Here is a 16,304-nt window from a genome sequence, read left to right as displayed (position 1 = left end):
GAAGCCATTGTGGTACAGGGGACGGTGGTCAAAGTACAGGTATGGGGAGGCCTGGCAGATCGATTACATCACTCTGCCTCGGTCTCGCAGTGGCAAGCAGTATGTGTTAACCATGGTGGAGGGAAGCACGGCGTGGCTGGAAACCTACCCAGTACCTCATGCTACTGCCCGTAACACCATTCTGGGTCTGCAGAGCCACATCCTGTGGAGACCTGGTACCCCAGAGAGAACTGAGTCAGACAACAGGACCCATTTCAAGAACCACCTTGTAAGCAACTGGGCAAAAGAGCATGGGATAGAATGGGTTTACCACATCCCATACTACCCACAAGCTGCAGGAAAGATTGAGCGTCACAATGGCCTGCTGAAAACCACCCTGAAGGCTATGGGAGGTGGAACTCTCAGAAACTGGGAGAAGCACCTTGCAGAAGCCGCTTGGCTGGTGAATAGCAGGGGATCAGTTAACAGAGCTGGTCCTGCTCAGTCTGCCCTACTGCCCATAGTTGAGGGAGATGGAGTTCCTGTAGTCTGTGAAAGGAATCTACTGGGAAAGACTGTGTGGGTTGCTCCTGCCTCTGGTGGGGGGAAACCTATCAAAGGGGTGGTATCTGCAGAGGGTCCTGGTCACACATACTGGGTAATGCTGGAAACTGGTGTTATCGAGTGTGTCCCTCAGAGAAATCTGTCTTTAGCTGAAAAGGTTTGAAATCTCAGAGTTGATTCCAAGTGTTCCAGATATTTCAGGTTATCTTGTATTATAGTTGTATCATAGTTGTATCCAGCCAGGATGCCTAGGGTGGAGCAGTCCCCACCAACTCTGGTTACTAGCTCTGCAAAAAACAAGAAAAAGAGAAGAGTCTTGGTCGTTGGGGACTCAGTTTTGAGGGGGACGGAGGGACCCATCTGTCGTCCCAACCCGTCTCACAGGGAGGTCTGCTCCCTTCCTGGTGCCCGGGTTAGGGACATCGCCAGGAGACTCCCAAACATAATCCGGCCCTCTGATTATTACCCCTTACTGGTAATACAGGCTGGCAGGGATGAAATCGAGAAGAAGGGAACCAGGGCAATTAAAAAGGAATTCAAGGCCCTGGGGAAACTGATAGATGGGTCAGGAGCACAAGTGGCGTTCTGCTCAGTCCCCCCTGTGGCAAGAGAGTTCACAGAGAGGAACAGCAGAACCTATGACATCAACAGCTGGCTCAAGGGATGGTGTGAGAGGAGGCACTTTGGCTTCTTCGACCTTGGGGGAACTTTTACTGAGCCAGACCTGCTTGATCATGATGGGGTTCAGTTATCTAAGAGGGGCAGGGGAGTCCTGGCAATGGAGTTGGCAGGGCTCATTAGGCAGGCTTTAAACTAGATATGAAGGGGGTGGGTGAGGCAATTACTCTCTCTGACAAGGAGAGAGTGGGAAGGAAACTAGGGACAATTGGGGAATCGAGAGCCCAGCTGAAGTGCATTTACACCAATGCACGCAGCTTGGGTAACAAGCAGGAGGAACTAGAAGTCCTGGTCCACCAGGGTGACTATGATATAGTTGACATTTCAGAAACTTGGTGGGATGACAGGCATGACTGGAGTGCTATACTGGGGGGATATAACCTCTTCAGGAGAGATAGGCAAGGGAGAAGAGGAGGGGTGGCCCTGTATATTAGGGAGTCACTCGTTGCCACTGAGCTCGAGGTGAGGGACGAAGGGGTTGAGAGCTTGTGGGTTAAAATCAGAGGGAGGACTAATAAATCTGACATCCTGGTTGGAGTCTGTTATAGACCACCCAACCAGGATGAGGAAACAGATGAGATATTTTGCAAACAGTTGGAGGCTGTCTCAAGATCTTCAGATCTTGTCCTTGTGGGTGACTTTAACCTGCCAGACATCTGCTGGGAACTTAATTCAGCAGAGAGGAGGCAGTTCAGGAGATTTCTTGAGTGCATGGAGGACAGCTTCATGACCCAGCTGCCCTCCAACAGAGAAGGGCTGGTAGGAGATGTGACAGTGGGAGGCTGCCTGGGGTGTAGTGATCACGAGATAGTGGAGTTTTCGATATGCAGGGAGGTAGGGAGGCATTACAACAAAACCCACACCTTGGACTTTTGGAGGGCAAACTTTAATTTGCTTAAGAAACTTATTTCCAAAGTCCCCTGGGCAGCAGTCCTTAAAAACAAGGGGGTCCAGGATGGTTGGACCTACTTTAAACAGGAGCTTTTGAAGGCACAGGAACTGGCAGTTCCCATGTGCCGAAAGATGAGCCAGCGGGGAAGGCGACCAGCCTGGATGAGTAAATAGCTCCTGAAGGAATTGGGGGAAAAAAAAAAGGGTGTATCACCTCTGGAAGGAGGGGAAGGCTTCTCCTGATGTGTTTAAGGAGGTAGCCAGATAATGCAGGAGAAAAACTAGAGAGGCTAAGGCCCAGCTAGAACTTAGGCTGGCCACTTCCATGAAAGATAACAAAAAGGACTTTTATAAATTTATCAATGCTAAAAAGAAGGGCAAGAAGAGCCTCCACTCCTTACTGGACCAGGAGGGGAATACTATAACTGATGACGAAGAAAAGGCTGAGGTCCTGAATGCCTTCTTCACCTCAGTTTTCAACAGCAAGGAGGGAGGAGGAGGCAAGTGGCCTCTTGAACTGGGGGATGGGATCAGGGAGCGGTGTGTTCCCCTGGAAATTCATGAAGAATTAATTCAGGACCTGCTGAGCCATCTGGACACACAGAAGTCCATGGGACCAGATGGGATGCATCCCAGGGTGCTGAGAGAGCTGGTAGATGAGCTGGCCAAGCCGCTCTCCATCATTTTCCAGCAGTCCTGGCTCACCGGAGAGGTCCCAGGAGACTGGAAACTGCCAACGTGGTCCCCATCCACAAGAAGGGTCGGATGGAGGAACCTGGGAACTATAGACCAGTCAGCCTGACCTCAGTGCCAGGGAAACTGATGGAGCAGGTTATCTTGGGGGTGATAAGAGCGCACCTGAGGGATGGCAAAGAGCTCAGGTCCAGCCAGCATGGGTTTAGGAAGGGCAGATCCTGCCTCTCCAACCTGATCTCCTTCTATGATCAGGTGACCCGCTTGGTAGATGTGGGGAGGCCTGTGGATGTGATCTATCTGGACTTCAGCAAGGCCTTTGACACTGTCCCCCACAGCAAACTGCTGGCTAAGCTGTCAGCCCACGGCTTGGATGGCAACACTCTGTGCTGGGTTAGGAACTGGCTGGAGGGCCGGACCCAGAGAGTGGTGGTGAATGGTGCCACATCCAGCTGGTGGCCAGTCACTAGTGGTGTCCCTCAGGGATCAGTGCTGGGCCCCATCCTCTTTAACATCTTCATAGATGACCTGGATGAGGGCATGGAGTCAGTCATCAGCAAGTTTGCAGATGACACTAAGCTGGGGGCAGATGTGACTGAGTTGGAGGGCAGAAGGGCTCTGCAGCGGGACCTTGACCGCCTGGACAGATGGGCAGAGTCCAGTGGGATGGCGTTCAATAGCTCCAAGTGCCGTGTGCTGTACTTTGGCCACAACCCCATGCAGAGATACAGGCTGGAGAGGAGCCAAACAGAGAGGGATCTGGGGGTGCTGATTGATACCCGCCTGAACATGAGCCAGCAGTGTGCCCAGGTGGCCAGGAGAGCCAGTGGCATCCTGGCCTGCATCAGGAATGGTGTGGTCAGCAGGAGCAGGGAGGTCATTCTGCCCCTGTACTCTGCACTGGTTAGACCACAGCTTGAGTACTGTGTTCAGTTCTGGGCCCCCCAGTTTAGGAGGGACATCGAAATGCTTGAGTGTGTCCAGAGAAGGGCGACGAGGCTGGTGAGAGGCCTTGAGCATGAGCCATACGAGGAGAGGCTGAGGGAGCTGGGATTGTTTAGCCTGGAGAAGAGGAGGCTCAGGGGTGATCTTATTGCTGTCTACAACTACCTGAGGGGTGGTTGTGGCCAGGAGGAGGTTGCTCTCTTCTCTCAGGTGGCCAGCACCAGAATGAGAGGACACAGCCTCAAGCTACGCCAGGGGAGATTTAGGCTCGAGGTGAGGAGAAATTTCTTCACTGAGAGAGTCATTGGACACTGGAATGGGCTGCCTGGGGAGGTGGTGGAGTCGCCGTCCCTGGGGCTGTTCAAGGCAAGATTGGATGTGGCACTTGGTGCCATGGTCTAGCCTTGAGCTCTGTGGTAAAGGGTTGGACTTGATGATCTGTGAGGTTTCTTCCAATCCTATTAATACTGTGATACTGTGATATCATAGTTGTGTAATACTTGTATTATAGTTCATAAGGGGTTACAAGTTGTTTTTGTAGTTATACCCTCACCACTACACGGCGTCCAACAGAACCTACATCACACCAGCAGCTATCCAGAGTCCTACAGCATCGCATCACGAGGCGTCCAACCAGAACCCTGCATCTGATTCGTCACTGATGCCCTGCAGTGAGAGACTGTTCCTGATTTCCCTCCAGAGGATGTCTACAGCCATCTCATCTACACCTGTTCCCCTGATGCCAGACACCAAGAGACTATTCCTGATGTTTTCTTCACAGAGGGAAAAGACTCTTTCCTGAGTTCCAACAAAACTGTTCCTGTTTCACTGACTTTTCTTCCGTTCCTGTCCTGCTCACACCTCACCAACCTGCACCGGACCAGAGGAGCACATCGCCTTGGGATACAGCTGGGGACCAAGAAGGACTTCAAGAACTCTTAACCCATGTACACTTTTTCCCATCTTTGGAGAAGAAGACTGTTCGTAGGAAGGTGGAAGTGGTCTAACCAAGGGGTGGAATGTATAGGGTTAACACTCCAGGGGGGCGTAACCCTGAACCTGACCCTAGGGGTCTTGGCCCCTCCCCAGGGGTGGGCCACACTCCAGGTGATGGTTAGCCCACTCCCCCCACTTCCTGTGGTATAAAAGAGAGAGGAGCTTCCTGTTTCTTCCTCTTTTCTTTGCTCCCTCTCGACACACACACACACTGCATACCAGCACACCACGTGGCAGCCACGAGGCAGAGACACCATCATATTGCTCGGGTTGCATCCATCCCTTTTTGTATTTTGCTGTTTTCCCTTCCTTATCCTTTGTAAACTCCCCTACCTCCAATACTTTTTCTAAGTTATTGTTAAACTTTTCCTTTTTTTAACTTCCAAATCGAGTGAGACTGATTTATTTGGGTGTGCTTACCTCTCTCTCTATATATATCTAATTCCCTATCTCTGGGAAAGGAGGGGGAAGAGGGGAGGGCACTCTAAAAATTCTATAAATTGTCATTGGATCTATTAAATTTATTAGAGTCTCTGGGAACTTGCAAGTGAACCCAAGACAGGAGTGGTTTAGAAGCCGTGCCTTTCAACGCTGACGCCACTGGAGGAGCAATCCATTCATGGCTCATTTTGACTGGGAATCACAGTGGCCACGTGGTTGCAGCTTGCACCAGCAGCTTAGCAGCAACCCAGTCTCCTCTTCTTCCCTCTGCATGGAATATTTTGTATTTTAGCCCAGCATCATAATCGTGGTTTTTGGAAGCATCTTTATACAGGAAACTTAAGGATCAACATGTTGTGAGTACATATGCTACAGCTAATGTTAAGTCTCCATAGGTGTAGTTAGAACTTTTCCTGTTTTCACATTCCTATTTTCCAAGATCCGATTGTTTAAACTGTTTCATTCTGTGTTTATAAATACCTTTTGAGCAAATACTTCCTGTCGATCGAAACTCCAGAAGAATCTTAGGGAATTTGCCCACATTTTTTAATATTATTAATATAACTGAATATTCATACCAAAATTAATATTCATAATGGATCATTAATTTCCACAACAGGACCCATACTGGAATAGTTAGATATTTCCTGAAGGAACCATGGCACATAGAGAACCCATTCTTGTGCATTTTTTCCATCAGGATTGTCTCCCCTGAAAGCATCCATGCTGGAACAGATTTTCCTAAGAGGAACTGTTACCTTTAGAGAACTCACACCAGATCAGGAGGAAAGAAAACACAAAAGGGAAGGAGCAACAGAGAGCATCCGTTATGTACAGACTGTAAACTCCCTTCCTCAATTGCACCACTCTGGTGGTGGGTGTTAGTGGAGTCTGGAGTGAAGTTGAGCATGGGAAAGGAAGATGAAAGGTCTTTTAATGTTTGCCTTCCTGTTTATTACCACATGAATCTATTTTAATTTGCAATAAATTAATTTTCCCCAAGTCAAACCTGTTCTGCCTGTGACAGTAACTGGTAAGCAATATCCCTGTCTTTATCTTGACCCATGAGCTTTCTCATGGGGAGTGAGTGGGTGGAAGTTTGGCCCATAACCAAATATAAACAAGTTAAAGTGTGATCAGAAATTCACAAGGGATGAATACAGTGACAGTTAAACTGTAGACACAACCTCCACCTCAAAGTCTTTGAACTGCCAAGTCCAGAAACCTGGAGAGCTGTTGGCTCTTCTCTCCCCCATGAACTTCTGAACCTAATTTAGAATCCCCCTATGGCCTTCAAGTCCCAGTAGACTTGTTCCCCTTTTTCTTTAAACGAGGAATGTAAAAATCATCATAACTAAATCAATGGCAAAGTATGCATTACTAATTCATGGTCTGCTGTAACAGCTCACAGTAGTATCAGCATATGTTTTTAAATAGTGGTTCATATCCCACTTGTTTACTATAAATATGCCTACAGTACTACTTACTGTTCATTTCAAAACTGTAAGCAATGAATAGCAAATAAAAACAACTTTATATTAGTCTCTGTCATTCTCAGAGAAGTCAGTAAGCATCACACAAAGTCACCTTGGTTTGGTACAAAATAAAACCTTTACCAAGCAATTCTTCAACAATTCTCCCCCTCTACTCTGCTCTCATGAGACCCCACCTGGAGTACTGCATCCAATTCTGGTACCCCCAGCACAAGAAGGGCATTGAACTGTTGGAGCAGGTCCAGATGAGGGCCACAAAGATGATCAGAGGGCTGGAGCACCTCTCCTATAGGGACAGGTTGTGAGAGTTTGGGCTGTTCATCCCAGAGAAGAGACAGCTCCAGGGAGACCTTATAGTGCCTTTCCAGTACCTGAAGGGGGTCTACAAGAAAGCTGGGGAAGGACTTCTTACAAGGGCTTGTAGTGATAGGATGAGAGGGAATGGATTTAAGCTTGAGGAGGGTAGATTTAGACTGGATATTAGAAAGAATTTCTTTACAGTAGGGGTGGTGAGACACTGAAACAGGTTGCCTAGGGAGGTTGTAGATGCCTCCTCCCTGGAGGTGTTTAAGGTCAGGTTGGATGAGCAACCTGGTTTAGTGGACTGTGTCCCTGCCCATGGCAGGGGGCTTGGAACTAGATGATCTTTAAGGTCCCTTTCAATCAAAACAATTCTATGATTCTATGAATTAAACTAGGCTAAAATAACATAAAACTGAGTTGAGCACTTAAATGCCTGAAAAACATGTGACTTAGGATCATGACTTAATATGCCCCATAAAATCTTTATGCTAAAAAATATACAACCTATTTAGGTGTTTAAATAAGTGTATATCAACACAATACAGAAAAATCTAGCCACCCTCAAGTACAAAAGGCAACCCACCTCTGATAGTCTTCCCATCATACACTCCTTTCTCTGAGCGGTTGAAAAAGAACAAGAGAAATTAAATTTTAACTCTACCTGTCTCTAGACAAATAAATGCCTTGTAAGGAGATAGACAAGACTGAATAGTGAAGAGTTGTTGGAATGAATTAGAGTAACTTTACATCAGGTGTTGTGCCTGGGAAACAGGTAATACTAATTCAAATGTTAATCACAGAAGATGTCTCTGCCAGACAAATTGCTTTGGACTGATGCATGATATCATTATGGTAGGACTTCATACTCAAAATATAACTAGCAGCATTTTAATAAATTTTAGCATTTATCTTATTTTAGTGTTCTCCCACCAGAGATGCAACATCTAGCTGTTATACACTAAGGTCAACCATGTCTAGGCTATTACTTCGATCTTTTCACATTTACTCATAGCAGCAGTTAGCTGCTGCTGTTTAAAAATGCAGTAGAGAGAATAATACATGCTATGAATGTAAAGGATAAGCAAGTACCCTTCACACAAAGAGTAGTTGCCTTAGAGAAGTACTTTCTTTTAAAAAAAAAAAGTGAAAAATCCTAAAGCTGTAGTAAATCTTAGAGTACATGTGTCCAATTCCCAGCTTGAAACCTCTTGTCTCTGAAATATAAATTACAGAATCGTATTGACAGGACAATTTCAATTAGAAGAACATTAAAAATAATGTTTAGAATTCTACCAATGCTGCATTCTCTCCACTGTCCTCCCAAAAGTATTACAGTTTGACTCTACACACATACACTGAATCCTACTCCACATGATTTTCAAGAGCAAAATAACAGGAACAATACAGATGCATTTCTAGAAAGCTATTTACAGATATTAAGAACAAAAGGAAAGATATTAGAAACTTACTTGTGGGAAGTTCTTTTCTTCATCATGCTTGCAGAGACTCCTGCATGACCTACAACACAAATAATGGAATTACTGAAAAATAAAGTGATTATACACAATGTCAAAAAGCTATCTTACAGAAAAGTTCTCTTCTTCAAGTAAAAAAATGTATGCACTTCATGAGATTGATCAGTGATCTCCTACAATGGAGGCAAGGGGTAGGCAAGGAAGAAGAGGTGGTGTCACTAAAACTGTGGGTACCCAGACAGAGATTCTGCTCAGACATGTAGGTGTCCAGGCCCCTGGCTGTGGAGAGTGCCAGAGTATGGCACTTGCAATGGAAGGGAGCAGAGACAGCACATGTATTAGATGTGAGCAGATGAATGATCTGCTCAGCCTAGTGGCTGAGTTGAAGGAAGAAATTGTGAGGCTAAGGACTATAAGAGACTAGGAAGACTTGCCAAGCCAGGCTCTACCATCCCTGAGAGAGGGTCAGCAAGTGCGGGGGGCACAAGAACCAGGGGATCTCATGCCCTCTTGTCACCCAGAAAAACAAAGAGACCTAAGAGATGGGGAGCAATGGAGGCAGGTCCCTGTCTGGCGAGGCAGGGGAGGCAGGCAATCCCCCTCCCAATCCTCCCAGACTTCCCAATTGCCCACGCTCAACGTGCACAGGGCTTTGGAAACAGAGGGCTGGACAAATGAGGATGGAAGCTGAATGTTCATGCACACCCAGGACTTGTCAGCCAGTCCAAAGACTTAGGGCTAGCGCAAACAAGAAAAAAAGAAAGGTAACAGTGGTAAGGGATTCCCTTCCATGCTAGTTTGGAATAGCATCTGTAGAGATTGAGGATGGTAAATTCAATTTGTCCATTAGACCTGAACTTTCAGATGAATCTGCAGTTGTGGGACAGCATGACATAGAGGACCTGGAAGTGCCAATTGCTATTCAAACTGTTCACCACAGGCAGTACAGAACTAACCGTGACTCTTTGTTGCCCATTCATCAGCTGATTCATCAACTGGGGAGTCAGGCTGTCATCGAGAAAGCTCATTCACCTTTCAACAGTCCCATCTGGCCTGTGCATAATCCTAACGGAGACTGACAGTAGATTTTTGTGCCCTCAACGAGGTGACTCCACCCATGATCGCAGCTGTGCCGGACATGCTGGAACTCCAGTACGAGCTGGAATCGAAGGAGGCTAAATGGTATGCTACCATAGACATTGCTAATGCTTTCTTCTCAATTCCCAGAGCAAAGGAGTGCAGGCCTCAGTTTGCATTCACCTGGAGAGGAATCCAGTACCAGTTCAACCGTTTGCCTCAGGGGTGGAAACACAGCTCAACAATCTGTCACTCAGTCATCCACAATGCACTGGAGAAAGGTAAAGCTCCAGAGCATATAAAATTCATCGACAACATCATTGTGTGGGGCCAAACTGCTGAGGAAGTCTTCGAGAAAGGTAACAAAATCATTGACATTCTGTTGCAAGCAGGTTTTGCCATTAAGAGAGACAAGGTCAAAGAACCTGCCAGGGAAATTCAGTTTCTGGGAGTGCGGTGGCAGGATGGTCGCCATCACATTCCACAGATTGTGATTAACAAAGTCTCCACCATGGCCATTCCCACCAATAAGAAGGACATTCTATCTTTCTTGGGTGCAGTGGGATTTTGGAGACTACACATTCCTGGATTCAGTCAGATTGTCAAACCTCTGCATGATGTGACTTGTAAGAGAAACAATTTTGAGTGGGGACCTGAACAACAAGCAGCCTTTGATCAAATCAAGCGAGAAGTAGTCCATGCAGTGGGCTTGGGACTTGTGCGATCTGGTCCGGACATTAAGAACATTCTGTACACGGCTGCCAGTGACAATGGACCAACTTGGAGCCTTTGGCAGAGAGCTCCAAATGAGACACGTGGTCGTCCACTTGGTTTCTGGGGTCGTAGGTACAGAGGTTCAGAGACAAATTACACTGCAACAGAGAAAGAGATACTAGCAGCTTATGAAGGAGTGAAAGCAGCTTCTGATGTGATTGGAACTGAGTCACAAATGCTTTTAGCTCCTAGACTGACAGTTCTAAACTGGATGTTCAAAGGCAAAGGTTCAGCACCGCATCATGCCACAGATGCAACTTGGTCTAAATGGATGGCTTTGATAACCCAACGGGCACGAATGGGTAATCTTGACCGACCTGGTCTGGTGGAGGTGATCACCAACTGGCCAGAAGGCACAGACTGTACCAAACCTCCAGAGGAGAAAATAACTCGTGCTGAGGAAGCTCCTCCCTATGGTGATCTCTCTGATCAGGAAAAGAACTATACTTTGTTCACAGATGGTTCCTGTCATCTTCTTGGGAACAAGCGAAGATGGAAGTCAGCAGTCTGGAGTCCTACCAGGAGAGTTACTGAAGCAAGATATGGAAAAGGTGAATCCAGTCAGTTCGCTGAGGTAAAAGCTGTCCAACTTACTCTTGATTTGGCTGAATGTGAAATTTGGACTATCCTTTACCTCTACACTGACTCATGGATGGTAGCCAATGCTCTATGGGGTTGGCTAAAAGACTGGAAAAAGCATGGTTGACAGAAGAAAGGAAAGCCTATTTGGTGTGCTGATCTATGGCAGGACATTGATGTACAACTGGAGAGAATTCCAGTGAGGGTGTGGCACATAGATGCACACATGCCTAAGAGCAGAGCCACTGAGGAACACCAACACAACCAGCAGGCAGACCAAGCTGCTAAAATTTCTCAAACTGTGATCTTGACCTTGATTTGAAACACCGAGGTGAACTGTTCTTAGCTTGGTGGGCCCATGATTCATCTGGACATCAAGGCAGAGATGCAACATACTGATGGGCATGCAGTAGGTGCCCATCATACATGACTGTGATATTTGTGCTGCTATTAAGGAGGCTAAGTGAATCAAGCCCTTATGATATTGTGAGAGGTGGTCAAAGTACAAGTATGATGAAGCCAGGCAGATTTACTACATCACTTTACCTCGATCTCGTTCTGGCAAGCAGTATGTGCTAATGATGGTAGAGACCAGCACCGGATGGCAGGAAACACCATTCTTGGCTTGGGGAGACATGGAACTCCAGAGAGAATCGAGTCAGACAACGGCAATCATTTCAAGAAAAATCTTGTGAAAGACTGGGCCAAAGAGCATGGTATTGAATGGATCTATCACATACCCTACTATGCACCAGCTTCAGGGAAGATTGAGCACTACAACGGTTTGCTGAAAACCACCCTAAAAGCCATGGGGGGTGGAACCCTGAAAAACTGGGACAAATATTTAGCACAAGCAACGTGGTTGGTGAATAGTAGAGGTTCAGTGAACAGAGCAGGACCTGCACAATCCAATTTGGTCCAAACAGTAGACGGTGATAAAGTTCCTGTTGTACGCGAAAAGAATCTGTTAGGGAAAACTGTTTGGGTATTTTCTCCTTCGGGTGAAGGGAAACCTGTCTGAGTGATGGTGTCTGCTGAAGGTCCAAATATCACCTGGGAGTCCCTGTTCTCGTCTCATCTGTGAGGAGACAAACTGTTCTAAGCTTTTGAATCACCTACATCTGAGATAGCCGGAATGAAGTGTGAACTGAACTTGTAATATCCATTAGTGTAAGTATTGTTTTAAATTAGATCTGGTAGTTCTCAGCAATACTCTGAGTGGAGTAGATAGGGGTGGATTGTGCTAGTTTGAAGCAAGCTAGAATGTTTTGGTGAGAACTAGATTACAGGCTATGGAAAGAAAACAATGGTGATGTCTACTTCCCTCATAGTCTTACTGAGATGTATAAAAACATAAGTCAAAACATTAGATAACCACTCACAGTCAGCACCACTCTCACTGGGGCTGCTTGCTGAGCTGCATCTCACTAACCTCACCCTCCATTTTGGGCTAACCGACTTTGCTTCCTAAACCTCTGGCTGAACCACTGTTCTTCCTTGTGACTGGGGTAAGGTTGAGAGGGGTAGGAGGAAGGTGAAGGGGTGATTGAGAGCCCCTCCTTTGTACTCAGGTTTCTGGGAGGGGAGTTGTGTTTCTGTATTACCTTTTACCTTGTGTATTTCTGCATATACTCTAAATAACTGCTTGTATATTGTGCTAGCTGTAAATAAATTGCTTCTTTGATATTTCCAGAACCGGCTGAGACTAGTCTGGATGATTTCTAAAGTGTGGGGGGGTGGGGAACATCCAAACCATCACACTCTGCACTAACTTTGAAAGGTCTTGGGGAACAGGCAAGGTATGCAAGGACTGGAGGAAAGCCATTGTCACTCCAGTCTTCAAAAAGGGCAAGAAGGAAGACCCAGGAAACTACAGTTCTGCCAGCCATCCCTAGAAAGATGATGGAGCAGCTTGTTCTAGTCATCATCTCAAATAATGTGGAGGAAATGAAGGTTATTGTAGCAGTTTAAGAGTTAACACTCTATTTTGGTTCTAAATTATAAACAAGAGAGGGGAGCTTTCTGGACATTCTTTTGAATATAGAGTGAATGAACAGGGCACTGGTTGTAAAAGGAAAATAATGATAAAGTCTGTATCTTTCATTGGAGTGCTAAGAGGGACAAAACAGCAATGTATAAATGTAGCTTGCTGTAAAATATAGCTTTATCTTACTTCCAAGCCATCTGAGCTGGTCTGGTAAATTTTATTTGGGGGATAATTTCTCAAACCCACCAGTTATCCAAAGTAATCACCATGGATTCACCGAGGGGAAGTCATGTCTGACTCATCTGTTAGCTTTCTACAAGGGAATGACTGGGCAGATAGAGGAGGGGGGGCAGTGGACATTGCATACCTCAACTTCAGCAAGGCTTTTGACACAGTTTCCCACAGCTTCCTCAGGCAAGCTTAAGAAGTGTAGGTTAGATGAATGGACAGTGGGGTTGACTGAAAACTGGCTGTAAGATAGAGCTCAGAGGGTTGTGGTCAGTGACACAGATTATAGATGGAGGTCTGTAACAAGTGGTGTTCCCCAAGGATCAGTACTGGGTCCAGCCTTCTTCAATATATTCATCAATGACCTGGATAAAGGGATAGAGTGATGTCAAGTTTGCTGAAGGTGCAAAACTGGGAGGGAGCGGCTGACACACCAGAAGACACGTCTGCCATCCAGTGAGACCTGGACAGGCTGGAGAGTTGTGCATAGTAACCTTATGAAGTTCAACAAGGGCAAGTGTAGAGTCCAGCAGAAAAGTACTGGACTTCGAAGGGCAAACTTCAGCTTATTTAAGGAACTAACTCAGAAAGTTCCTTAGGAAACAGCCCTTAGAAACAAAGGGGTCCAGGAAGGTTGGACCTACTTCAAGAAAGAACTCCTGAAGGCACAGGAGCAGGCTGTGCCATTGTGCTGGAAGATGAGCCGATGAGGGAGGCAGCCAGAATGGATGGGCAAGGAGCTTCTGAAGGGATTAATGATAAAAAAGAGGGTGCATCCCCTTTGGAAAAAGGGGGAGGTATACCAGGAAGAGTTCAAGGATGTTGCTAGGTCTTGTAGGAAAAAATGAGAGAGACAATGTGCTAGTTTGAAGCTAGCTAGAATGTTTTGGTGAGAAGAACTAGATTACAGGTGTGGCCGTTTGAGCTGATCCTCTAGCTCAGACATAGGGGAGAGATGAACATTCCAGGGATAGGCCACATAAATGGCAACAATAGATAAATTAATATAATTTCATTGGAGCATCAAGAACTTAATGTCTAGAAGCACAGTTTGTTCTCCCCCTTCTCCCGCTGGCTTCGGCTGCTTCAGCTTCGCCTATCTTCCCCGGCTGCTGTTTTGGCTACTGCTGCTTCTGCTGCTTCGCCGCCGCTTGACCCCTCCCCCATCTCCCTGAAGGTTCTTGTATTGTTTTTTTCCCTTCCTTCCTTCTCTAGTTATTATCTCTCTTTACATTGTTATACTTATACTATAAGAAAATACAACTTCATCTTTCCCTGACTTTCAAAAAAGAAGGGGGGTTTGTGTTGTGAATTTTCTTCCCGGGGGAGGGATCAGCCCAAACCCGGGACAACAGGCGGCTGTGAAAGGAAAACAATGGTGATGTCTACTTCCCTCACAGTCTCGCTGAGATGATGGGAAGAAGAAAGAAAAACATTTGATAACACTCTCGTCATTTTCTCTCACTCTTGCTTGGGCTGCTGACAGAGCTGCATCTCTCTAACACACCCTTCCATTTGGCCTAACCCACTTTGCTTCTTAACCTCTTGGCCGAACCTCAATTTCTTCCTTGGGACTGGGGTAAGGTTGAGAGGGGTAGGGGGAAGGTGAGGGGGTGGTTGAGAGCCCCTCCTGGGGACTCAGGTTTCTGGGAGGGGAGTTGTGTTTCTGTATTACCTTTTACCTTGTATATTTCTGTATATAACTGTATATACCATAAATATCTGCTTGTATATTGTGCTAGCTGTAAATAAATTGCTTCATTCATATTTCCAGAGCCGGATGAGACTAGTCTGGGTGATTTCTAAAAGTGTGAGGGGGCGGGGAACACCCAAACCATCACAGACAAAACACCATTTACAACTTAGGCTGGCCATGGCTGTCAAGGAAAATAAAAAATGTTTCTAAAAATATATGAATGTCAAGAGAAGGGGCAAGGACAACCTCCAGTCCTTATTAGATAGAGAGGGGAATATAGTGACAAAGGATGAGGAAAAGGCAGAGGTGCTTAACACCTTCTTTGCCTCAATCTTCAATAGAGGGACAAGGTGTCTCCAGGACATGTGTCCTCCTGAGCTGGCAGATGGAGACTGGGACCAGTATATTCCCTCTGTAATCCAGGAGGAAGCAGTAAGGGACCTACTGAGCCACTTGGATTCTCACAAGTCCATGGAACCAGATGAGATCCATCCTAGGGTGCTGAGAGACCTGGCAGATGAGCTGGCCAAGCCACTCTCCATCATTTATCAACAGTCCTGGCTCACTGGAGAGGTCTCCAGAGACTGGAAGCTGGCCAATGTGATACCCATCCACAAGAAGGGTCAAAAGGAGGAGCCAGAAAACTACAGACCTTTCAACCTGACCTCAGTGCCAGGCAAGGTCAGGGAAGAGGTCATCTTGAGTGCCATCGCAAAGCACCTACAGGATGGCCAAGGGATCAGGCCCAGCCAGCATGGGTTTAGGAAGGGCAGGTCCTGCCTGACCAACCTGATCTCTTTTTATGATCAGGTTACTTGCCTGGTGAATGTGGGGAAGGCTGTGGTTGTAGTCTACCTGGACTTCAGCATAGCCTTTGACACCGTCTGCCACAAGAAGCTCCTAGCAAAGCTGGCAGCTTGTGGCTTGGACAGATTCACTCTGTGCTGGGTCAAGAACTGGATGGAAGGCCGGGCCCCGAGAGCGGTGGTGAATGGTGCCACATCCAGTTGGCAGCCAGTCACTAGTGGTGTTCCCCAAGGATCAGTGCTGGGCCAAGTCATGGTTTATTTAATGAGAGCTGACAGAAATTAAACTCTCAAATCAAAACTGGAGAGAAAATACAGAATTATATTTAGAGAGTGAAAATACAGAGCTAGACATTATAAAGCAATTGCTCCATCCATGGCAAACCCCCTTGAATTTTTCCCCATCCTAAAAAAACTAGATCTACACTCCCCAGTGCTCCAGTCCTCCCCCCCCACCAATGCCTCTGCCATCCCAAGAGGCCTAAACAAGCCTCTGGAGGGCTACTGCTCACATGTTCTTCCTGATAAAGTGGCTCCTGCCACACACACAGGGCAGGAGGAGGAGGAAACAAGAGCGAATTGACCTTGTTGTGAGTTTATAAGGAGATAGCAGAATTATGGTATTGAATAGCAATCTTCTAGTCTCCAGAAAATTTTTAACCCAATAGTCTCAACCTGGCACATTTATTGATGATCTGG

At 46.4% G+C, this 16,304-nt stretch overlaps 1 protein-coding gene across 1 annotated transcript in view; it reads right to left on the bottom strand.

Annotated features, from left to right (window-relative positions):
- LOC135173789 (spindlin-Z) overlaps positions 1 to 16,304 on the bottom strand; it is a 480,483-nt gene that overhangs the window by 83,508 nt on the left and 380,671 nt on the right. Inside the window, exon 3 of the mRNA XM_064140934.1 lies at positions 8,453 to 8,501. Coding sequence (XP_063997004.1) covers positions 8,453 to 8,501 — 49 coding nt within the window. The remainder of the gene's footprint in view (positions 1 to 8,452; positions 8,502 to 16,304) is intronic.

This window comes from Pogoniulus pusillus (genome assembly GCF_015220805.1).
Source record: "Pogoniulus pusillus isolate bPogPus1 chromosome W unlocalized genomic scaffold, bPogPus1.pri SUPER_W_unloc_1, whole genome shotgun sequence".
Taxonomy (NCBI): domain Eukaryota; kingdom Metazoa; phylum Chordata; class Aves; order Piciformes; family Lybiidae; genus Pogoniulus; species Pogoniulus pusillus.
Note: the sequence above shows the minus strand (reverse complement) of the source record. Positions and strands in the feature narration are given on the sequence as shown.